Genomic DNA, 25,900 nt, shown 5'->3' on the forward strand with positions numbered 1-25,900 from the left:
ACTTTTGCGGGGGGATCCTCTTTTGAAGTAGCTGAGTTTTGGTTATCTGAGACAGAGAAGGCCTTTAAGACCCTCGGGGTGATCTCTGAACATAAAATCATCCTTGCTACCTACATACTAGTAGGAGAAGCAGACTGATGGTGGCAACTCAAGCAGGTCACCCTGGCCTTTTCAGTCACTTGAAAACAGTTTCTGACGGCCTTTTATGCAGAGTACCTCCCAGAGCATCTCCGAAATCTGAAGGAGATAGAATTTTCACACTTAGTGCAGGGGAACATGATTGTATCAGAATATACTCGCAAGTTCCTAGAGTTGGGTCGATATTCTCCTGAGAGCATGATGGACGAAGGCAGGAAGGTTAGAAGATTCGAGTGGGGCCTCCGTCCTGAGATTAGATAGCAGTTGTTTCTGCTTGAGCTCAATACTTATTCGGCTGTTCTGGCCAAGACACAGTTAGCAGAGAGGAGTCTTCACACCTTCCCTCAGGTAGTAGAGAACCTCAAGCCCTCAGCTCCACACCGCATATCAGCACCTACTGCACCTGTTCAACATAACAAAAGACCCATGCCGATGACTCAAACTCCCCCTCAGGTTCCTGCAGTAGGATGTGGCAAGATCTGTCAGCATTGTGGCAAGGATCATGGAGATTGACCCTACTATCGCCTCAAAAACACCTGCCGCATATGTGGTAGTGCCCAACATTATACGAGGGAGTGCTCGAGGAACCAGAACCAAGTTAGACCTCCTGTTCAGGGCCGAGCTTACAATCACACACAGTAGGATGCAAAAGCCAACCCGGACGTGGTACATGGTATGTACATTATTTGTAACCATCTTGCTCATGTTTTGATTGATACTAGTGCATCGCATTCATTCGTTTCACATGTTTTTGCATCAAAATTAAATGTACTGTCTGAAAAACTTTATTATATGTTATTCGTATCTACTTCCGAGAGTAGGACATTGCTAAGAGAGGTTGTATATAGGGCCTGTATCATAGATATAGTAGATAGAAAATTGAGTGTAGATCTAATAGAAATTGATACAGAGGACTTTAATGTAATCTTAGGAATGAACTGCCTAACGGTATATCACGTTATTGTAGATTATTTTAGTAAGAAAGTTGTATTCAACCCTTCTAATGAAGAGTCATTTATAAATTAATAAAATTGTTTCACATTTGTTTTTCTTATGGCAAATTTTCTTATTATCGAATGCTTTAACCTAGCTGTTTTCTTTAACAAGGCAAACTTAAGAAATAAATTTTTATTCAAGAGATTTCGGTAGTTTGAGACTTTTTCAGATGTGTTTACGGATGAATTACCTAAACTGCCAGTGGACAGGGAAGTCGAATTCACCATAGACTTTTAGCCAGACACCCAGCCTATTTCGGTTGCTCCTTACTGAGCCGTGTTGAGATGGAGGAACTGAGGAAACAAATCATTGAACTGCAGGACAGTGGATTCATCTGACATAGTGTGTCTCATTAGGGTGCCGGAGTTATATTTGCAAGAAACACTGATGAGACGTTGATGTTATGTATTGATTACAGATGTCTGAACAGGGTCACAATCAAGAACAAGTATCCCTTCCCCAGGATTGACGACCTTTTTGATTAGTTGCAGGGTGCTTAGGTCTTCTCCAAAATAGATCTACGTTCAAGTTACCATCAGGTAAAATCAAGGCAGAAAACATCCCCAAGACAGCCTTTCGAACTAGGTACGGGCACTATAAGTTCCTAGTCATGCCATTTGAACTAACCAACACTCCAGCCATCTTTATGGACTTGATGAACATGATTTTCAGATAATTCCTGTATCAGTTTGTTATTGTGTTTATCGATGATATCTTGGTTTATTCAAAAAGTAGAGAGGAACACGTTCACCATCTGACTCAAGTTTTGCAGGTTCTCAAAGAAAAGAAGCTGTATGCAAAGTTGAGTAAGTGTGGGTTCTGCCTTAAGTAGACTACCTTCTTGGGAGACATCATATCAAAGGATGGAGTGTCAGTGAACCCCGAAAAGGTGAAAGCAGTGCTCGATTGAAAAAATTTGACATCAGTTAAGGAGACCCGTAGCTTTCTGAGGATGACAGGTTATTACCACAAGTTCGTGGAATGGTTTTCTAGTCTAGTTGCTCCTCTGACTCAGCTCATAAAGAAGAATGTCAATTTTGAGTGGAACGAGAATTGTGAAAGAAGTTTTTCAGAACTAAAGAAGTAGCTGACTATTGAACTTGTGTTGGCCTTACTGAGTGGATCGAGTGGATATACAGTTTACAGTGATGCCTCCTACCTAGGTTTGGATTGTGTTTTAATGCATTATGAACAGGTCATATCCTATTGGTCCAGACAGTTGAAGAGTCATGAGAAAAACTATCTCACCCATGACTTAGAGCTTGCTGCAATCATATACGCCTTAAAAACTTGGCACCATTATTTGTATGGGGAGACCTTTCAGATATATACCGATCACAGGAGTTTGAAACATATATTCACTCAAAAGGATCTCAACATGTATTAGAGAAGGTAGATAGAATTTCTTAATGACTATGATTGCGACATCTTGTATCACTCGGATAAGAGCAACGTGGTAGCTGACACGCTCAACAGGAAAAGTGCAGGTACATTAGCCCATTTGATGGTTTTAGAATGCATGCAGATAAGGGCCGCACAGCAGGTGCGACTTCAGGACCTGAAGAGAGTCACATATTTGGGTCACCTGACTGTTCAGACTGAGTTAATCCAGAGAATATAGGAAGCTCAATCTGCCGATTCCACTGTAGCAGCCCTCAAGAAAGATGCAGAACAGAGAGTTAACCCAGAATTCCGAGTCTCCACCGATGGGTTACTCAAATTCCAGGACAAAGTGTGTGTTCTAGGTGACAGTGAGTGAAAAAGGGATATTATGACAAAGGCCCATAGCTCAAAGTTTGTCATGCATCCCGGAAGTACTAAGATGTACCAAAGTATGCGACCCCAATTTTTGTAGAATGGGATGAAAAAAGATATAGTTAACTTTGTTTCTAAGTGTTTGGTATGTCAGCAGCTTAAGACAGAACATCAACACCCAAGTGGGCTACTTCAGCCATTATCAATCTCGAAGTGAAAGTGGAAACATATCACCATGGACTTCATGACAGGATTACCTAAGGCACGCTCAGGACATGATGTCATCTGGGTAATTGTTGACTGGCTTACCAAGTCTTCCCACTTCTTGGTCATCAGGATGACCGATTCTTGGACAAGTTGGCAAGAATGTATATCTTGAAAGTAGTCAGATTACATAGAGTGCCAGTGATAGTAGTGTTCGACAGGGGCCCCAGGTTCACTTTTCAATTTTGGTCTAGCCTTCAGCAAGCCATGGGAATGAAATTGTCCCTTAGTACTGCATTCCACCCTCAAACCGATGGGTAGTCAGAAAGGACAAATCCGCATACTTGAGGATATACTATAAGCTTATGTTCTTAACTTCGGGGGCCATTGCGATGACTATCTACCCCTAATAGAGTCCGCCTACAACAACAGCTACCAAACAAGTATTGGCATGGCTCCGTATGAGGCGTTATATAGGCGCCCATGCAGATCACCGATTTGTTGGGAGGAAATGAGTGATAGAAAACTGTTTGGCCCAGATCTGGTAAAGGAGATTACATCCAAAATAGTTGAGATCATGAAGAACATTTAGACGGCTCAGAGCAAGCAGAAGAGTTGTGTGGACACCCGGAGGAGAGATTTGGAATTTGAGAAAGGCGATCAGGTGTTCCTTAGGTCACTCATTTCAAGAGAATCAATAGATTCGGCAAGAGAGAGAAACTGAATCTCCGATTTATTTGACCATTCGAAATCTTAAATAGAATTGGTATTGTCGCTTAGAGACTGGCACTGCCTCCAGAACTTTTCAGGATCCATAATGTGTTTCATGTGTCCATGTTACGCAAGTACAACCCGGACCTCTCTCAGATTTTGGCCCACGAGCCTCTTTCATTCTAGGAGGATCTGTCCTACGAAGAAGTATTGATCGATATTGTGGACCGAAAGAGCAGATTAATTTGCAACCAGAAAATTCCATTTGTTAAGGTCCTATGGCAGAATCACACACCGAGAGAGACAACATGGGAGCTAGAATTAGACTTCAGAGCCAAATATCCCTAGCTATTTGATTGAGAGTGAGAAAGACAAATTTGAGGGACCAAATTTCTTTTAAACGAGGAGAGTTGTAACACCCTAAATTAATTTTTTATAATTTAGGATTTAATTATAAATATAATTTCTTAATTTTTTAATTTTTTAATTTTAATTTAGAGTAAAAATGAAGTAAAATTGATGGAGAATTAAATTGAAAATAATTTTGGAGAAAAAATGGTGAAAATTTGGGTTATGGGGGGTATTTTTGAAAGAAAAATCAGAAACCAATAGTCAAAATATAATTTAGAGAAGTTTCACCACGTAAGATGCCCGGTCAGCAACCTCGACGAATCAGGATGCGCCGCGTGGCAGAGGACGCTGGTGCGGTGACACACGGGAAGACACGCGGGCGATCCGCGTGCCTGCAATAAAAAAGGTTCAGATCCGTTCCCGCGTGCACGAATGACCCATATGTGTTTCCTCCCCAAATGCGATCAGACGGTCAGATTTGAACGTGATCAGAGGGTCAGATTTGAACGTAATCAGACGACCCAAATTAGATCGTGATGAATGGTCCAGATTGGATCGTGATTAACGGTATAGATTCACTCTCTATTTAATCACGACCGGACGGTCAAGATCAAACGCGATGGATGGCCCAGATAGAAAAGAACGAATATAAATAACCCTCCATTCACACCAAACCCTAACCCTAACCGCCAGACCCCATCGCCGGAGAAGAAGACTCAGTTACCGGGAAGGAGACCGCCGCCACCCGCCGCCGCGCTAGAGCCCTTTCCGACTGCCAAAAGAGGTGAAACTTTTCTCCCTTGCTCAAAATTTAATTTTAAAGACTCTCATGGCCAAATCAGAGCAAAAGAACTGGCTGATTAGTCGAAAAACGTGGGCAAACCTGGCGGCGCCGCCGCGAGAAATTCCACAAAACGCCTCCGATGAGGCCTTTTCTAATTCCCGTTTGCATAATTTTTTAATTGTTGTGATTACCATTTCCTTCTCTATAGGTTAACTAGAGCAAAACATCTAATCACAACGTGAGCCGAAGGAGCCGCCCCACCGAAGAGCCCCATCGCCAGTGAGTTTCAGTTTTTTTGTGTTTTTTTTGCCAACCGAGGCCCCTTAGCATGTTTTCTTGCAGGGATTGATTTGAAATCAGCCGAATTCGACCGAAAATAGCCGACCACCGCTGCGGGCGGCGGCGCCGTCACCGGAACACGGCAGAGCCACCGTGCTAGAATTCCAGAATTGGCCAAAGTGGGCCCTGAGACTGATTTTGGATTTGTTTGGGACATTTATAGGTACTTATAGTGCGTTTTGATTCCCGAAAAAAAATTCAGGGAACCCAGGAACCGCCTATAGGCGCAGTAAATAGTTTAGCTTTTCGGACACCAAATTGAGTAAGAATCCCTCACCCTATTCTTTGGTATAGAGTTGAAGTATAATTAACAATAAATACGGTATTTTGTTACAATTTAGAAAATGTTCATAATTAATTATGGATTACTAATGGAGTCAGAACCAGAAATTATCTAATATTGTTCTATTGATTGTTTTTATAATTTAAATGCATGATAGTACCTTATTGATTGATTTTATAGCTTTGAATGCATGTATTGTTTGATTTATGTGATTGCCATTGAATTGAAAAAATGAAAACTAAAGAAAAACGGAAAATTGTGTGATTAAGTGAATGGATGAAATGATAGCCTTACTGTATATCATGGGAGATGGTGGACGGACCGGGTACAGTAGGGAACCCTACCGTGAACATTGTCTCATACCAGACGGGGTATCGAGACTTAGTAATTTGGCACTCATACTGGACTAGGTATGGGGATGGTCTGTTTCACCCTCATATCGGATAGGATATTGAGATTTAGTAGTTTAGCGCTCATACCGGACGAGGTATGGGGACGGCCCTTAAATTGAGAATATTGAAGGAAATGATTAACGCGTAACGAGGACATCTCTATGAACCCTCATGGATACCAATAGGCCAATAAAAGGAAAGATTGTTGTTTGATTTATTGAATATGGATTTATAATGTGTGCATGTTACCAATTGCATATAAAATCATGATAAGTACTATATTATTGTATCTATAGGTTGTTTTTATAAATCTCACTGCGGTAAGTGGATGGTAAATGGTTTTATTTTTAATAAATGTATTGGTTTAAATTAAGTGCTGCATTAGTTGTTTTGATTTTCTACTAATATTTATTTCTGTGTCGTTGATATAATGTGATATTCTTATTAAACTAGTGTAACTCATCCCTTATTTAACCATTTCATATCAAGATGACCAAAATCCAGATCCCGATCTGCAAGAGGGTTGCGAGTAGAATACTAATTTTCTTTATTTTTCGTTTATTTCCTTATTTCTTTGTATTTCTTTCAAAATGATGAATTTCGAAACACTAATTAGTACTTTAAGTTATTATATAAATAATATAAATCTTGAATATTTATTTTGTTTTCGTACTTTAATTATCATTTATTTCTTTTTGAATATTTTCGGTACATTATTGTTACTCCATTTTTGTCCCTAAGGCTCTTATTTTTACTATATTTATTAGTATGGTATTCATTGTTGTCACAATTATTATTTTTATAATCATCGTTATTACCACGGTTATCAATAAAACAAACAATGACTTATCCTATTATCTTACTTATTACGTTCCCTAGTATTTTCCCAAGTCCTCAACTACTTTTTCCTTGTCAACATCCTTCTAGCTAAAATCCAAGTCGCCTCATTATTATACAACTCTGTTGAAACACAAACTAATTCATCAACATTTACTATATAATTCCTTAATCCTCTATTTCATAACAAAAATTCACGCATCCCGAAAGTTTCTCTCTGTGTTGAGATCTTGAAAGCATGACATCGGTTATTGAGCAGCCGACTTTATCTTCCCTGGTAAACGTTTCATTGCTTCCTTAATCATTTTCGCTATTGTAGCACTACTTGTCTGCTGTTTGTTTGGCTCACGAGACACTGCGTGGGTAAATTATCTCCGTGTAATTGGAAACGATTTTAATTTGTTGTATGGGAGTTGAGCTAAGAAAGAAGGTTATATGCTTGATCAAACGAATGACAGATGAGAAACTTTAATCTAATCAAACAAACAAATGTGAAAGGCATCATCTCCTTGGATTTCATTATAGTTACTTTTCCATATTCCTTCTTTTTGAGACGAATATGCCTGGCACATTAAATTGAAGTTTCTGATTTCTTCTTTCTCTCCAAAATGGAGCTCTGCTTTTAAATTTTGGGGTCGCATTGGGGTTTGTTAGGGAGTTTCAAATTATTATTTTTTTTTTTTCTATTTGTTGCCTGAGAATCGAGAAAGTAAGGGGAAATGAAAAACAGCGAGTTCTTCGTTGAGGTATCTAGGAAATTGAAATTAGTCACACAAATCAATCTAGTTGGTAATTAGTCTTGCTAAATCAAAACTGTTCTAATTAGTTCCGTTATTTTAGCCCTAGTTTTCTTTGGTCCTCTCCGGAGTGGACTTTGTTTAATATTCCTACATGAGATCTTTCTTTAATTTATTCTATTTTTTGTATTCTTTTACATCTTTATTTTCTTTGGTTAATAAAACACTGGAAAAGAGAAAAAATAAGAGAGACAAGAAGCTTTTTAAATTTATGATTGTCCATTAACTTGGACAATTGTCGACCAATGCCACTTAATTCACTCATATCAAAACAATTTGTGATAAACAGCATCTTCATTATTAAAAGAATCAGAATCATGTTAAGTTATGATATCTTCTACTCTATTTGGACCAACCACAGAAATCACTTAAGTTTACTGCTGATGTTTAAGTTCATTGGTATTCATTGACTATCTTGCTGCTTTATAGGCTGGAAAGTCTTCTGGGGAGATTGATACCGAACAAGAGCCTCTTATTAGTGGTACAAACAGTTCAGAAGATTATTCTGTTTTTGCTACAATTCTCCCGTGAGTTTTATTTTTTAAATGCTTGAGTAAAAGTAATTGAATGTCTGATTAATTTTGTGAGGAAATGTGTATTTTGGAATATGATTGAATATCTGATGACTTGTAGCTAATATGAGATTCTGCAGCTACTGGAAAATGAACTGTGATAAAATTTGGGCAAATACTTAAGTTTTTCACGTATATTCAGAAAATTGAACCTTTTTAATTAATGGTCATTGCTTAAAAAATGCGGAAATTTTGTTATGCACAGAACAGATTGCAGTTAGATAAAAGATCAAGTGTAACTTCCCTGTAAACTAGTATCATAATATTCTGATACCAAGTGAAGTTATATTTATTAGAGAATTTTCCACGGAGCCCTTTTAGTTTGACTATTTTTTTAAGTATACTATATTGATAAATCCTACTGACACTGTCTCAGGAGATCATAGATGTAGGAAATCGCGATCTAATTTTATCTTCGGTAGGGAACTTACAGCTGCGAAAAAAGGTTTGCATATACTGTGTGGCTGTTATGTCCACTGCTATGGGATTGCCTCACAGGTCTGTCAATCAAAAAGTCTTCGAGCAAGCATGAACCTTGCTTGTTAGATTTGCAGCTATAACAGCCTATGATTTGGTTTGCTGGAGAGACCCATGATCTCTTAGGGAATCCATTAATTCATAGAATAATTGTATTATTAAGATAGGTACTTGTAGGGGAGTTGCTTCTATGACTTTGGAAGAAATCTAACCAATTCCTAATTTGCAGAAACTTAAAACAATTAAAATACTGCGAGTTTCGGGAAGTGTGAACTTCCTTATACATCCAACTCTCATGGTCCTGGGCTTTGGATATGATCACAGGGCCTGATAGTGTAAAATCTTGAAGCAAGCAAGCTGCTTGCTTCCTGGTTTTCCAGTCTTCTTGGCCTATGGTGAGACTCATCTTAGAGAACCTCCGATATTTTAGATAGAAATTCTTTGGATTAGTAGTTTGATGATTTTATTGATGATAATAGGTTCTTTATAGGGAAGCCAATAGAAATAGATCCCTATTACAATCTAGGAATCATAATTCTAGATTTTTTCCGGTTTTTAACCCAAATCTAATTGTATATCTAAGAATTGTAATCCTAGTTTCATTCCAACTTCCTAATGTATATCTAAATCTAAATACTTAATATAGATTCTGTTCTTAAAGAATTATAACTCTTATTAGTTACTTAAAAAACAAAATTCTTACCCAACTATAGACTCACATTCCTTTCTATCTGCTTTCATTGGTCCCACGCCTTGCTTTTTTCAATTTTGTAACTTGTCCACAAGTGCCAAAATGAAATGTTTTCTCATCCCCTGCTTCTTCCTTATTTGTTGTCTCGTCTTTCTCAAATTCCAACAAGAATAGTTTTTACATGTTGAGGCTTGTGAAAAAATTGAGTCAGAACTTGAGAAAATGTAGAAAAATTGAGAGCAAAGTACAAGGAAGAAAGAAGAAGTTGCTGGAATGATTTTTTTGATTGATATTTTTCAGCATATATCAGCTCATTAAATAGAAAATGAATTCAAAATAGTCAACATAAATATTAAATCAGGTTTACTGATTATACAACTTCCAAAAAACAAATTTCCAATGAATTTTGCTGATTCAAATTCTTTCATTAACTTTTGCAACCATAATAGTTTACATACTTCTTGGGTCATTGCTTTATATTCTACTTCAGCACTATAGTAAACAATTACACTCAATTTCTTACTTTTTCATGTAAGCAAGTTGCCTTCTACGAGTGTACAGTAATCGGTAATTGATCTTCTATCATTTAGAGATCCAGTGTAATCGGCATTTATAAATGATTCTATCTTAAAGTGTCATTTTTAGAGAAGAACATACATTTTTCTGGTGCAGATTTCATGTATCATAATATGTGAAAGACGACATATAAATGAGTCTCGTGAGGATCATGCATATAATGACTCATATGCTATATCAAGTCTGATATATGAGAGACAGATGAGTCTTTCCACCAATCTCTGATATCTTTCAAAGTCAGCTGACGTACCACTACCTGCTTGTAGTTTATGATTGCTTTCACGCTTGCAACCCATCATATCAGTTTCTTATAGTAAGTTTATAATATACTTTTTTTGAGAAATAAAGATTTATTTATTAGATTTGACAACTTCAATTCTCAAAAAGTAATACAATTTTCTTAAACCATTTATTTCAAACTCTTAACCAAGAAGTTCTTTCAATCGAGTCATCTTTAGTTACCACAATATCATCTATATAAATAATAAGAAAAATGACTTTACTCTCATGATGTTTAATAAATAGGGTATGATTAGCATTGTTTTATTGATATTCAAAAGAGATTATAACTTTTCTAAATCTTTCAAATCATACTCTTAAAGTCTGCTTCAACTCGTATGAGGCATTTTCAAATTTGCAAATCTTCCCTTACATTCTTTCATCTTCAAATCCAAGGGAGGTTTTTTATGTATATCTCTTCCTTAAGTCTTCATGGAGCAAGACATTTTGCACATCAAACTGTTGTAAGTCCCAATTAAGGTTAGCTGCATAAGACAGTAATATTATAATTGTGTTCATCTTCACGATAGGTGCAAAAGTTTCCTGATAGTCAACACCATAAATTTGAGTAAACCCTTTAATCACCAGTCTAGCTTTGTACTTTTCAATTGACCCGTCTGTTTTGTATTTTACAATGAACACCCATTTGCAATCAATCATTTTTTTTTTCTTGTGAAGTTGAAACAAGTTCTGATGTTTCATTTTTTGCCAATTGCTTTCATTTCTTTAATCATAGTTTCCTTCTATTTGGGATATTTTAGAGTTTCTCTCAAATTATATGAAATAGATATAGAGAAAAAAAATAAGATAAAGATTTTATAGGAGAGAGATAGAGAGTCATAGAAAACAAAGTTAGACATAGGATGCTTGGTGCAAGTCTTGATTCATTTTTTAAGAGTAATGAGTTTATCAGATAAATTATAAATTAAAGATGACTTACCAGTATTTTCAGGAACTGAAGAAGATTCTTGATCTAGACAGATTATATGATAACTTTTTTGCTCTCGTCCCTCATTGAATATGTTTTCAATTTTGGTTTATCCAAATGTTCAACATTTTTTTCTTAAATAAGATCTTATAAGATAGAATTTTTTCCCTAAATGTAACTATTAAGAATTACCAAACTGGGCATCATCTTTTCATTTTCACTCTTCTCCTGAAGAGCTGTTGGGTTTGAGCTGAAGTAAGACTCAGATTCTCTAAAGACAATATTCATAGTCACAAAATATCTTCTATACAGTGGATGATAACACTTGTAATTTTTGTAGTTAAGAGAATATTTAACAAATATACACTCGAGAGATATAGATTTCAGCTTACTCACATTTCTAGTATGAACAAAACAAATACATTCATACACTGTTGTGGGAACAATATAGAAATTTTTTTCTTACAAAGCCTCTAGAGAACTTCAAAAATCTAGGATTCATGAAAGCATTCTATTGATAAGATAAGCAGTTGAGAGAATTGTATCTTCCCAATAACTTTTTGATAGATTCATGGTGAACATTAGTGATCGAATTACCTCCAATATGTGTTTGTTTTTCCTTTCAACAACCTTATTTTGTTCATTGGTGTAGCCACAACTTATCTGATAAATTATCTCGTTTAACTTTAAGTAGGTACCGAACTCATTATCTATATTTTTTGTACTATTGTCAGTTCTTATAATCTTAACTTTAGCATTAAACTATGTACATATCATCTTATGAAATGATTAGAAGCATGAAAAGATATCACTTTCTGCTTTCAACAGATAAATCTATGTTAATCTAGTACAACAGTTAATAAAAGTAACAAACTATTTATAACCAGATAAAGATGTATTATGCGTAGATTCCCGCACATCAGAGTGAATAGTTATAAAAAGAGTTGGATTTCTATTAAATGATAAGAACTCCTTTTATATTTAGTAAGTTCACATGCATCACAAAATAAAGAATTCATGAAAGTAATTTTAAACAAAGTAGAATATAATTTTTCAAAAACAAAAAAGAAAAAATTTCCCAACCCCTGGTGCCATTATAATATTTTTAGATTGATTTCCTTATTCCAACAGTGACTTGATTCCCAATTAAGTTCTGACTTCTATCCAAAATATATAAGTCATCCTACAGCCTACTTGTGCTAATCCTCTTCTATGTTTGAAGATTTTGAAAGATGCAATAATAAAAAAAAAAAAAATTCAATTTTACAGTTAAACTCTCTAGTGATGATACTAATAGATCAAAAGACTGTGAGATAAATAGGCAAATATAAAACTGAACACAGTGTAATAGCCGATGTACAACTAATGGAATATGTTCTAGATACAGAAGTGTATGACCCATCTGTTATACTGACATTTCCTTCTTTAGTAAAAGAAAAATATGTTAGGAATTCTTTATAAGAGCTATCATGTATCTGTTAGGTGCAAAGTTTGTAATCTAGTATTAGGAGTAGAAATAAGAGGGAGATGAGTAATATCTGATTTTATCATATTTGATCTACCAATAGTTGATGAAGAGGTAGGTTGAGACAAAATATGTTTTAGATTTTGAATCTCGTTAGTTGAAAAAGCTCAAACTGTTGATGTGTTAGGTGTTTCACTTGTCTCAACTAAATTTGTTTGAGCTCTCATAGGTCCATCTTTTCTTCCCCCACGACTTCTATTTGGTCGTTCATGCAATTTTCAGTAAGTTTTTTTAGTGTGTCTCGTCTTGTCACAATAGTCACAATTCTGTAGGTTTTTGAATTGATCAAACTGAGCAACTAATCCAACATTCTCAACTGGTGCTATGTCAAGTATGACATTTGTTTTATTTTTTTTTTATTGAACGTAAGTATAAGTTTGTTGTAATGAGGGAAGATGATTCTTACTTCGTACCTGAACCCGTATCTAATCATATTCGGTGTGTTCAGACCATATAAGAAATCATAAATCCACTCAGTCTCTATCGATATTTGAAACTTGGCTGCATCTCCAGAGCAATATGACTGGAGATTTTGATAATAATTTAACTCCTGTCATAGTCTATTGAATTCAGAAAAATATTGAGAAATAATCATGTCTCATTGGTTTGTGTTATGAATCTTATTCAAAGTATCATTACCCACTTGTGAGTATATAAGAAATGCTACATTCTATATTTTTTCTTTAGTACTGAGCAACAGATACGTTCGGCGAATGTGAGATTGCATAGAATTGATGACTCAAGATATTATCAAGGAGTTTTCAGAATCCTATCTATTATATTCCAAACTAACAACATCTGGTTTCTTTATATCACCAATAATATAATATTAAAATTCTCTAGTTTTGATGAGCAATAAACAAGATTCTGAGTAAACAAGATAACAAGTTCTATTAAAATTTACAGGATTGATTTGTAATGTGGGGTTATCCAAATTAGGAACAATAAGTTTTTTGTTTCTGTCATTTTAGAGAATTAAAAACAGGGATAAAACAATACTCACTAGCTAATCTCAACGAGATAGAATACACTCTCTGACCAGCACCAACGAAGGCTGGAAAAAATGCTGCAAGCCCGGAGAAGATCACCGGAACTAGATTCGTCCAGGTAGGCAGTAGCACAGATGCGACACTAGGAGTGGCGGCGCTTAAAGAACGGAACCAGAGAAGGCCGGTCGACTCGGTGCGCGGAGGAACGGATCTGAATGGCACAGATTGCAAAGAAACTAGATCTGAACAGGACCAAGTGTGCGGCGTGGGGAGATTAGAGGGCCGACGTGACCAGATCATAGCGCATGATGCAATGTGAGACCAAACTTGGCTGGAGAAGAAGATCCACACGCTCATGGTTGCCTGAAGAAGACGTACGGAATCACGCAGTGGTCCTGATGCAATCTGATTCGCGTGGCAGAGAGGAAGGGGCGCCGGATCTATGAAGTCGGACCCTGTGCGCTAAACCAGAAGGCTGAAGAAGGATAAGCCAAGGCCGTCGAAGGAAGAGGCGACACAATTTGAGCTGGGTCACAAATTTTTTGACTGCACGTCGGCAGCGCGTGTGGCTCACTTGTTCGAGAAAACAGTCACCGGAGTTAGGCGGCAGGCCGGCAGTGAGGCTGCAACTCTGTTTAGGTGGGTGGTGAGATTAGATTTTGATAGCTGGGTATTAATTCACCCTTTTGTGCTATTTTAGGGTTTGAAAAAAAAAATCCTGAAATCATAACTCTAAAACATACTTATTTGACTCTAATATCATAAAGATTTTTTAAAGAAAATATTCACTTTATTTTATGATACCTTGTACGTTGTTATACTTGGAGTATATATAAATAAATTCCTACCTACAGATAAAAAATTACTATTATAATAGAATTTTAATTGAAAGAAATTACTATTTTAATAAGATTTTAATTAATTACATCATCTCAACTAATTAAGCAACAAAATATTCTTATCAATAGAATCATAATCTTAGTTTTATTCCAATTCCTAATCTAAATCTAATTATAATTTTAGGAATTATAATTCTTGTTTCATTCCAACTTCTTAGTCTATATCTAAATTTAAATACTTAATAGAAATTGTTAAAGAATTACAACTTTTATTTAGTTACTTAATGTAGCTTTTATGGAGTTACTTAAAGAAACCAACTTCCTATCCATCCATAAACTCATCCTCCTTCCATTTGTTGTTTCCATGGGTCCCGTGCCCTACTTTTGTAATACCAACTAACTAAAGTCCAAATTATAAGGGACCTAAAAGTCATAACTAGGAGCAAAGGAGGTTGTCAGTAGGGCTCCTGGTGGATGCTGTAGTTCTCTTTTGCTTTTCTTCCTTGGCTCTCTCTTTTATCCACCTGACTTGTGAATCAGTTGGGGGGTTTGTTTATGGCTTATGTGCATAGCATCACTTGTCCCCTAGTTGAGGTGCTTGTCCGCGAGTGTCGATGTAGGATACGGGTGGTTAGATCCACTTCATCTTCTCAAGAAGCATCAGCTAGTGAGTGTTTCCTAATTGATAAAGAGTTGTTCCTTTCCACCTTTAGGTGCTGGTCTATGAGTGCCTTTCTCTTACATAGGTTGGAGTCTACGCAAGCCTCGTAAATTTCACTACTATGACTTCAAGCAAGAGACATGGGAACAAAGATGAATCCTTGCAGCAGACAGTAAGTCCAGCTTGTAGGCTAAGTAATGTAGGATTTAGAGTTAATTTGCCTACTAAGAAATAGAGAAAAATTTAAATTTCACACCTAAGGTTCTTAGGCATCGCACCTAGGGTTGATTGAGTCACAAAATCAATTATGAGAAATTCTCAAAATAATATTATTTAATATTTGAATGATCAATAAGTGAAATCACAAAATTATTTGAAATAATCATTAATGTATTAAGATTTTTCTTAGTGCACATTTTGTGAATGTGCACATATGCTTAGATGGGTACATGAATCTTAAGGTGCATGTATGTTTAGATAAGTACATGAATTTTAAGGTGCATGTAAGTACATTTATGTATGGTTTACCATATGTATGTATCTTCTTTCTTATATAAACTCTTTTTATATTTTGAATACAATATAACAAGAAAACTTAAGTTTCTATTTATACTTTCTCTTTTTTAAATATATCTACCAAATAATATTAGAGCTCTCATTCTTGAGAGACCTGTGAGAGTGCAATCTTTAGTGTTTGTAAGGAAAAGAAATCAAACACCTTGAGAGCAGCGGAAATATGTCTGCAAACAACTTCTTAGGGACCAGACCTCTATTGTTTAATGGAGAAACTATCGACTGTGGATGATCAAAATGAAAGCCTACTTGAAGGCCTTGAATTTATGAGAAGTAGTAGAAAGTGGTGAGGAACCAACTCCATTTGGAGGTGATCCAACTATTGCACAACTTAAAAATTATAGAGAGCAAAAAGCCAAGAAGCCAAGAGCTCTGACATGTCTGCACTCAGCCTTGTTAGAAACTATCTTCTTGAATTTGATGACTTGTGAAACTCCTAAAGAAATTTGGGAAAAGTTGAAGGAGTATGAAGGCAATGATAGGATGAAAAGTATTCAAACTTCTTACATTGAAAAGGGAGTTTGAGATTGCATAAACTAAGGGAAGGTGAGACTGTTAAAGAGTATGCTGGAAAATTGTTGGAGATTGTAAACAAAATAAAGTTATTTGGAGAGCCATTTTCAAACAACAAAGTAGTTGAAAAAATGTTGATAAGCTTATTGGCGAGGTTTGAACCAAAAATTTCAGCAATTGAAAAGTTATGTCATCTACCAAAGCTTACTGTTGCAGAACTTATTAGTAACTTACATGCACGTGAGCAAAGAATAAAGGAGCTAGTTTCAGAAGGTCAAGTAAAAGATCCTTATCTTCCATTTTGTAATTCTCCCTAAAGATAAGGAGTGATGAAAAAATGCTTGTGCTTATGGAAAGTAACATACATCGAGACATAGCACATTTTTTATGAAAATGGTATGAGTTGAAGAGTAATCTACAAAAACATATTTTAATGCTATCTAATTTCCCCTGAGTTGGATTGTGGATATGGATAAATAATACACATCCAAATATCTTGGGGACAAGATGATTTGCATACAGATTAGGATATTATGTGGAGAGAATGCCTGTTGAACTCTAGAATTCGAAGACTCTAGAAGGTAACTGAAGATTTTTAGAGAAAAAATAAACCACTAATTTTATTTATTGTTTTTTGTGTTTACATTTAGGTATATATAGAATGAGTTATCTTTATTTTAGGAGGATTCTAATTACATGATATTTCTTTATTATTAGAACTCTAAATAATAAAATATCCTATTTAGCATAATATCTTACTTAACATGGAATCTTTATCGACACTCCCCCTTAAGTTGATGCAAATATATTACACATGCCCAATTTGCAAATCAAGTTCTGGAGAGATTTATTGTATAGTCCTTTAGTGAAAATATCAAGCACGTGGGAACCAGAAGATACATGATATAAGAGTAGGGAATCATAAACCACTTTCTCTTTTATAAAGTGTCGATCAATCTTAGTGTATTTTGTTCTATCATGTTCAATTAGATTATGAGCAATGTTAATGATTACTTTATTGTCATAAAATAAGGATAGACTCTCATTTTTAAACAGTTTTAATTCCTTCATTAGCTTTTGCAGGCATGGTAATTCACATATTCCTTAGGCCATTGCTTTATATTCTGCCTCAACACTAGAGCGAACAATTGCACTTTGCTTTTACTTTTCTATGTAACCAAGTTGCCTCCTGCAAGTGTGCAATAACTTCTAGTTGATCTTCTATTATTTAGAGACCCAGCCTAATTGCAATCTGTAAATGATTCTATTTTAAGATGGCCATGTTTAGAAAACATATATCTTCTGGTGCGCAGACTTCAGTATCGTCATATGCGGAAGATAACATGTAAATGACTCTCATGAGAATCATGCATTTACTGACTCACTAGACTAACTACATATGCTATATTAGATTTGATATGTGAGAGATGAATAAGTCGTCTAACTAGTCTCTGCAATCTTTTCAAATCAACTGATGTCCCATTACCTGCTTGTAGTTTGTGATTACTCTTAATAAATGATTCTGTCAGCTTGCAACCCATCTTATTAGTTTTTTCTAATAAGTATAAGATATACTTTTTTTGAAAACTGAATATCCTTTTATTAGATCTACCAACTTCAATTCTCAAAAAATATTGTAATTTTTTTAAATTCTTTATTTCAAATTCTTAAAGCAAAAAGTTCCTTCAGTCGAGTCATCTCATCTATATCATCTTAAATCACCACACTATAATTTACATAAATAATAAGAAGAATGTCCTTACCCTCACGATGTTTGATAAACAGAGTATGATCAGTATTGCTTTGTTGATATTCAAAAGAGATCATAACTCTTCTAAACTTTTCGAATCATACTCTTGGGGACTGTTTAAATCCGTATAAAACATTTTTTAATTTGCAAATGTTTCCTTGCATCATTTCATCTTCAAATTCAGTTAGAATTTTCATGTATACCTCATCCTCTAAGTCTCCATAAAGTAATGTATTTTTTTCATCAAATTGTTGTAGATCCCAATCAAAATTAGTTGCGCAAAACAAAAATAATAAAGGTGCAAATATCTCTTGATAGTCAATTTCATAGGTTTGAATAAATCTAGTTTTGTACCTTTCAATCGATCCGTATGCTTTGTGTTTTATAGTGAACACTCATTTGCAATGTACCATCTTCTTTCTCTATGGAGATGAAACAAGTTCCTATATTTCACTTTTTATCAATGATTTCATTTCTTTATTTATGACTTTTTTTCATTTGGGATCTTTTAAAGTTTCTCTCCAATCCTGTGGAATAGATACAGAGGAAATAAATAAGATAAAAACTCTATAGGAGGAAGAGAGAGTCATAGAAAACAAAATTAGATATAGAGTGCTTAGTTCAAGTTCTCGCTTTCTTTTCTAATAGCAATAGATTTATTCGATAAATTATAAGAGAAAGATAATTCACCAGTATCTTATGAAACCAAAGAAGATTCTCGATGTGTGACAGACTGTATAATGATTTTTTCTGACTTATCTCTCATTAAACATTTTCAAGTCTGGTTTATCTAAACGTCCAACATTCTCTTCTTAAGTAAGACCTTCCGTAATAGAATTTTTTCCCTCAATGTGATTGTTAATTTTTACCCAATTGGGAATCAATTCTTCCTTCTCTCTCTCCCCCTGAAAAGGTATTGGGTTTGAGTTGAAGTAAGGCTCGGTTTCCCTAAAGATAATATCTACAGTTACAAAATATTTTTTAGACGATGGATGATAATACTTGTAATATTTTTGGGTAGAAAAATATCCAACAAATACACACATGATAGTTTTAGATTATAATTTATCCATATTTGTACCATGAACAAAGCACACATCCAAACACTTTTGTGGAAATAATATAGGAATTTTTTCCTTACGAAATTTCCATAGAACTTTTAAAATTTAGTATTTGCAAAGGCGTTCTATTAATAAGATAGACAGATAAGAGAACTGCATCTCTCTAGTAACTTTTTGGCAGATTCATGGTGAATATTAGTGACCGAGTTACCTCTAATATATATTTGTTTTTTCTTTCAGCAACCTCATTTTGTTCATTAGTGTAGGCACAAGTTATCTGATGAATTATCCAACTTGACTCTAAATAGACACGAAATCCACTATCCATATATTCTGTACTATTGTCAGTTCTCATAATCTGAACTTTAACACTAAACTGTGTACATATCATTTTATGGAATGTGAAAACATGAAAATACATTACATTTTGTTTTTAACAGATAAATCTATGTTAATCTAATACAATATCAATAAAAATATCTATGATAAGGTAGAGAGATATTCTGAGTAGGTCTCCACATATCAGAATGAATAGTTATAAAAAGATTAGTACTTTTATTATTACTTAAATTATAAGAGCTTTTTTTATATTCAGTAAATTCGCATGCATCATAAAATAAAAAATTCATAAAAGTTCTTTTAAAAAAAGTAGGATATACTTTTTCTAAAATAAAAAATGAAGGATCTCCCAATCGTCAGTGCCATTGTAGTATTTTTATATTGACTTCCTTATTCTCAATTGTGGCTTGATTCACAGTTAAGTTCTGGTTTCTATTTAAGACATATAAGCTATCTTGTAGTCTACGAGTCCCATTCTTTTTCTTGATTTGAAGATCTTGAAAGATGTAATAATCAAGAAAAAATTCAATTTTGCAATTGAGATCTCTAATGATTATGATAATATATAAAATATTATTAGAAAAACTAGACACATATAAAACTGAACATAGTGTAATAGCAGAAGTACAATTAATGAAATCTGTCCAAGACATGAGGGTGTATAACCCATCTGCTATACTGATATTTTTTCCTTCAGTATAAGAAGAGTATGTTAAAAATTATTTACTAGAATCGATTATGTATCTATTAGTTTCAGAATCTATGATCTAAGTATCAAGAGTGAAAATAGGATAAAAATGAGCAATACCTAATTTTAGCAAATTTGATGTGCTAACAGTTGATGAAGAGTTAAGTTGACTCAGAAGACTCTTTAGGTTTGTATTTCTTCTGTAGAAAAAGCTCCAATGGATGGTGAGGTACGTGCTTCCCTGGCTTCAACAAAATTTGCTTGAGCTCTCGTGGTTCCACCCCTTCCTCCTCCCCAATATCTAATTAGTCTTCCATGTAACTTTCAACAAGTTTTTCTAATGTGTTTTGACTTGCCACAATAGTCACACTTTCGAATATCTTTGGATTGGTCATACTGAGCAACTAATCCAATCTTTTCAATTAGTGCAATGTGAAGCATGACATTTCTTATACTTTTTTTGAGTGGACATAAACATAAGTTTGTTCCAATGAGAGAAGATGATCCTTATCAAACATCTGGACCCGTTTTTAATCATATTCGCTGTTTAGACCAGTTAAAAAGTTATAAATATACTATTTTTTTTATTAATTTCTAAAATTTGACTGCATCTGCAAGACAATTTACTTGAAAATCGTGATAGTAATCTAACTTCTGTCATAATTCATTCAGTTCAGAAAAATATTAAGAAATAGTCATCTTTCTTTACTTTATGCTATGAACTTTATTATAGAGTTCATAAATTTGGGCGTTATTCTCCATTTGTAAATATGTAAAAGATGCTGCATTTCATATCTTTTCGATAGTATTAAGCAATAAATATGTTATGTCAATGTATGGTTGCATGGAATTGATGAGCCATAACATTATTAAGGATCTCTCAGAATCCCATTTATTATATTTTAAACTACCAACATCTGGTTTTTTCACCTAATTAGTAATGTAATCCTACAATTTTTTAGATTTGATGAACAATAAATAAGATATCGACCAAGTAAAATAATTAGTTCTATCAAGATTTACGAAACTGATTTGTAATGAAGAGTTATTAAAACTAGTAACACTTACTTTTTTTGCTTATGTTATCTTAGAATACTAAAAACAAGAAGAAAAATATCTAGTAATGAAAAGCGAACTTCCTAATCTGCACCAAAGGAGTCAAAAGAAGGAAAAAACCGAAAAAGGACAAAAAAAGGGGAATTAGATCTGCCTTGGCTCGGCTCAGGCACGGACGGACCAGGTTTGAGTGGTCCGGCGCGCAGAATGACCATACCAAACGTCCCCTTGCGTGGAAAAACGGAATGGCGCGGCGGAGGAGATCTGTCTGGTCAATACAGCACGACTCAGCAGCGACCGGAGCAGTGTGGCGTGCAGGAGGAGCAATTGACCCATCTCCAAACGCGGATTGGCTGGAACAGAGCGATGGAGGGTGCAATACAGATCTGTCGGATGCGCGCTGCTGCGCAAATAAAAGGCTGGATATGTGTGATCAAGCCAGATTTCGTGCAGAAATGAGCCAGATTTGTCTCGATTGGGCTTTTCCGATGTTGTTCCAAAGTTTTTCTGGCCGAAAGGGATAAAGCCGATGGCACGTGTGGCTCACGCACCTCTGCTGCCGGCGGCGCGTGTGGCTCACGCACGCAGAAACTGATTGGTGTGCTAGCCGGGGTTGAGCAGCGACTCTGTCTGGGTCGTGATGAGTTTGGTTTTTTTGGTAGTTGAATACCATCTCAGCTTTTTTTTTACTATTTTAGAGTTTTATAAAAAACTCTTAAATTAAAACTTTAAAATAGTTTTATTTTGGTTTTAATATTATGAAGATTTTTGGAGAAAAAATAAATTTTTAATTTTATTTCTTCTTATTTGTGTTTACACTTAAGGTGTATATGAAGTGAATTATTCTTATTTTATGAGGATTCTAATTATATGATATTGCTTTATTATTAGAAGTTTAAATAATAAAATATCTTATTTAACATATTATCCTACTTAACATGAAATCCTTATTAACAGTAACCAATTGATGAGATGTGTGGTTGTAAGAATATGCTTCCCCCAAAATAAGTTAGGATTGCTGAAACAGAAACACTTGATTGATTTTAAGAAGATGATCATCTTTGCTTCCTAAGATTTTATTTTGTTGTTGGATGTTGACACAAGATGGCTCCTGTATTATCTGAAGTAAATCTTTTGATATTGACACCAAATGATTCTTAGTCATGGAAAAGAGCTTTAGGAGAACAATACTGACTTTGTTCTTATGTTTGAGCAAAAAAATATAATCGACAAAAAACCATCTTGCCTCAAAGACATAAGGAACAATAGAAGATTCCCGAATATCACTTTTAATTAGAAAAAACAGAAACAAATTTTCTTTTATTACTAATTGGAAAGGATACATGTTTGTCTTTAGCAAGTTGGCACACTTCACAATAAAAATATTCAACATCTAGACCTTTGAATAAAACAAGAAACATGATTTCAATAAATTGAAATGATGGATGTCCAAGTTGGTGATGATGAAGCCAAATTTTATCTTTATTGGATGAAAAAGACTCCAAAATAAAAGAATAAGGAAACTTGCCCTTGGGAACGTTTTATTGACTCGGTGCTTCGAGGTAGTAGAGGCTCATCCCCTTCGCTAATATGTCTAGTCATCGTCCCCTTCTTGTCCTAAAATACACAAAAACTGTGGTGAAAAACAATATTGCAATGCAATTTCAAGTGAGTTTTTGGATGGAGATGAAGTTTGTGGGCAGGTTAGGAATATGAAAAATATTTTTTAAATTCAGATAAGTTTATTTTGACACCTCATATTCCTATTATGATGGTCAAAGAATCATCACATGTGGCTATTTTCTTCCTACTTGGACATGTGAAAAAAGAAAATCAGTTAGTGGGTCATATGACTAGTAGCTCCCAAGTCCATGGATTCGCGAAAGCTGTACCTGAGACATTTAATTAAATAGGAACCAAAACTTACCTGAATATGCCAATGAGCAAGTACCTGAAGATTTGTCTAGATTATTAATAAGAGACGTTATCCTCTCAATATCTTAATGATTAAGGCTACCTATGAAGGCTGGTTTAGGTAAAACGCGACAGTGGGCTGGGTGCTATTGGGTTTAGGTGCGGCTGGGAGCTGTTAGAAATTTTTCGACCATAAAGGCTGGTTGGTGATGATGTTTTCCAGTTATGAAGACCGGTTTAGGGCTATAGGTTGTTGGCAATAAAGGCCAAAAAAAATTGTGGAAGATGACCCCTTATGTCTCTAATATCATGTCGGAGAATATTATAATTTTATTGTCGTTATGGGTTCAAGGGTTTGAGGCAAGGAGATCAACTTTCTCCGCTATTATTTATTGTTGTTATGGAGACTTTAAATGGATTGATGTACAGCGCAATAGAACTTGGATTGATAAGAGGGGTGACAGTCGGCAAAGGAGACAATAAAATGGAGATTTCGCACTTGTTTTTTGCAGATGATACACTGCTGTTTTGCCAACCTGAAAAGAAAGGCTTGCTGTATCTCAAGAATCTTCTTTTGTGCTTTCAAGGTGTGTTGGGTCTCAATATTAATCTCTAAAAATATGAATTGGTTAGGGTGGGAAACAATGGTGATGATGGCAGTTTTGCTAGGATACTGGAATGCAGATCAGCAAATTTACCCATTAAATATCTTGGCGTACCACTAGGTACGAAATTTAAAGATAAAACAACTTGAGAACCTGTGGTGGAGATGTTTGAATCTAGACTTGCAGGATGGAAGAGACATTTTCTATCAAAATGCGGTAGGTATACTCTCATAAAGAGCACATTTGCTAATCTTCCCATCTATTATCTTACCACATTAACCATTCCATGTAGTATTGCTAAAAGTTTGAAAATATTCAATGTCGACTCCTTTGGGGTGATGGTGAAAAAACGAAAAAATATCACTTGGTAAGATGGTCAGAAATTAAGAAACCGATAGTGGAGGGTCAGTTAGGAATCTGTTCTCTTGTTGAAATGAATAAAGCTTTAAAAGGAAAGTGGTTATGGAGGTACGTGAAGGAAGATGAAAAGCTATGGAGAAAGGTTGTTGAAACAAGATGGTGTGGGGCCGCACTTGAAGATGTTGGGCGACTGGATAAAAAGGGCCATGGTTTGGGCTGTGAAAGAACATAAAGAAGGGGTGGCCTTGTTTCAAAGAATGCTTCAAATGGCAGTTAAGTAGAGGCAATGTCATCAGATTTTGGCATGATAAGTGGCTGGAAGGGGAATCTCTAAAAAACAGATTTCCTAGTCTGTATGCAATTGCACAGGTGAAAAATCAGCGGGTTGAGGAAGCTTATACATTGGAGAATGGCAGATACTCTTGGTCGGTTAATGTCACACGAAATTTGAATGATTGGGAAGTTGGTGACAATTGGAGTTGATTTCCAATTGTCAAATCATTGATAAACCGGACAATGTTATCTGGATTCTGAATAAGCAGGGAGAGTTTACTGTTTCATCATACTACAATTGGATAATTGGGAAGGATTACAACAGTGGGCATTCATTCCCTCATATTCAGATTTGGAAGGTCAGGATACCACCGGGAGTTGCATTTTTTGGCTGGGAAGCCTGTAGAGAAAACATTTTGACCCTGGACAAGCTACAAAAGAGGGGACTGGTTCTGGCTAATGGCTGCTTCATATGCAGAAAAGCAGAGGAAACTTGCTGTCACTTACTTCTCAGATGCCCTGTGGTGTATGAGTTGTGGTGCATAATTTATAGCTTACTTGGTATTCATTGGGTCTCTACGGGGTCGGTGCTTGCTGAAGTACGGGCTTGGAGAGGAATTCATTCAACTAAAAATATTGTAAAGATTATCCCATTGGCTATTTTTTGGATCATTTGAAAAGAAATGAATTTAAGAGCTTTGGAGGGATTATAGGTAGATAGATTTAAACTTAGAGGTAGGTGGTTTAAATATTTTGAGTCTTTTATCTTGGAACATGACATCATTAGGAATGAAGATTTTGAGTATGTCATTGGTACCCTTACATCATTGTAAATTCTTATGTATATGGGCGGTACCCCCTTTGGTGCTATACTAATTTATACTTTAACTTTTTCTTTCAAAAAATAATATTGAATAATGCCACTATACATATACATCCTAACTGCAGAAAAGGAAACCTTAACAATTAATTACGCTCATTTTAGGAAACTAATTAAATCAGGACATGACATTGTTAGGTTGGAGAATTTTGGGAATGTGATTTACACCCTAACACAATTGTAAATGTTTTTCATATGGGTGATACCCTCTTCGGTACTTTGTTCATATTATTATCACACTTTTTATTTCAAAAAAAGTTAAATCAGCCTGTTCTAGGAATATACCCTTTTACAACTAAGAAAACAAGTATATTACAAATAATAAAGCTTTATAAGATTGCTAGTTTTTGTTTATGTTCAATTTCCCAAGGAAAAACAATATGATTTGAAAAAATGCACCAACGAACCAGAGCTATTGGCTATATCTAGATCTCAAACCATTGCAGGGAGGTGAATGACACTACTCTCTGGTGCCCTCAAAAGGTTTTTGTCACCCTAACCACCTAGTCTAGTTTCCAAATCTGTCGCAACCAGTTGCACCTCCCATGAGCACATTGCACCGCTGTTACTATGTCGAAACGCCACTTTTTTGTCTGTGAAGTTGCATATTCATATTGGATGAATCCTACACCTTAAAAGGGTCCCATAGCTTAAATCCCCAGTACAAAAGTGACTAGAATTTGATTTGGTTTAAACAAATTGGTTTGATTTTACGTGTTTAAACTAATATTGACTAGTTCTATACTGGTTTGCACCAATTTCCT

General features: G+C 35.1%; 1 protein-coding gene across 2 annotated transcripts in view; it reads left to right on the plus strand.

Annotated features, from left to right (window-relative positions):
* The first annotated feature begins 6,848 nt into the window (after positions 1-6,848).
* The window catches only part of VGT1 (vacuolar glucose transporter 1), a 43,996-nt gene continuing 24,944 nt past the window's right edge, over positions 6,849-25,900 (plus strand). Inside the window, exons 1-2 of one of the 2 annotated variants that reach the window (XM_088219827.1) lie at positions 6,849-7,067; positions 8,017-8,114. In XM_088219827.1, the coding sequence (XP_088075953.1) occupies positions 7,029-7,067; positions 8,017-8,114 (137 nt within the window). In that variant the 5' untranslated portion in view covers positions 6,849-7,028. Of the gene's footprint in view, positions 7,068-8,016; positions 8,115-20,254; positions 20,278-25,900 lie in introns of those variants that run through there. The other variant, XM_088219829.1, reaches the window with a different exon arrangement.

The sequence above is a fragment of the Carica papaya genome, chromosome 1 (assembly GCF_054855325.1).
Source record: "Carica papaya isolate Zhongbai chromosome 1, ASM5485532v1, whole genome shotgun sequence".
Lineage (NCBI taxonomy): Eukaryota > Viridiplantae > Streptophyta > Magnoliopsida > Brassicales > Caricaceae > Carica > Carica papaya.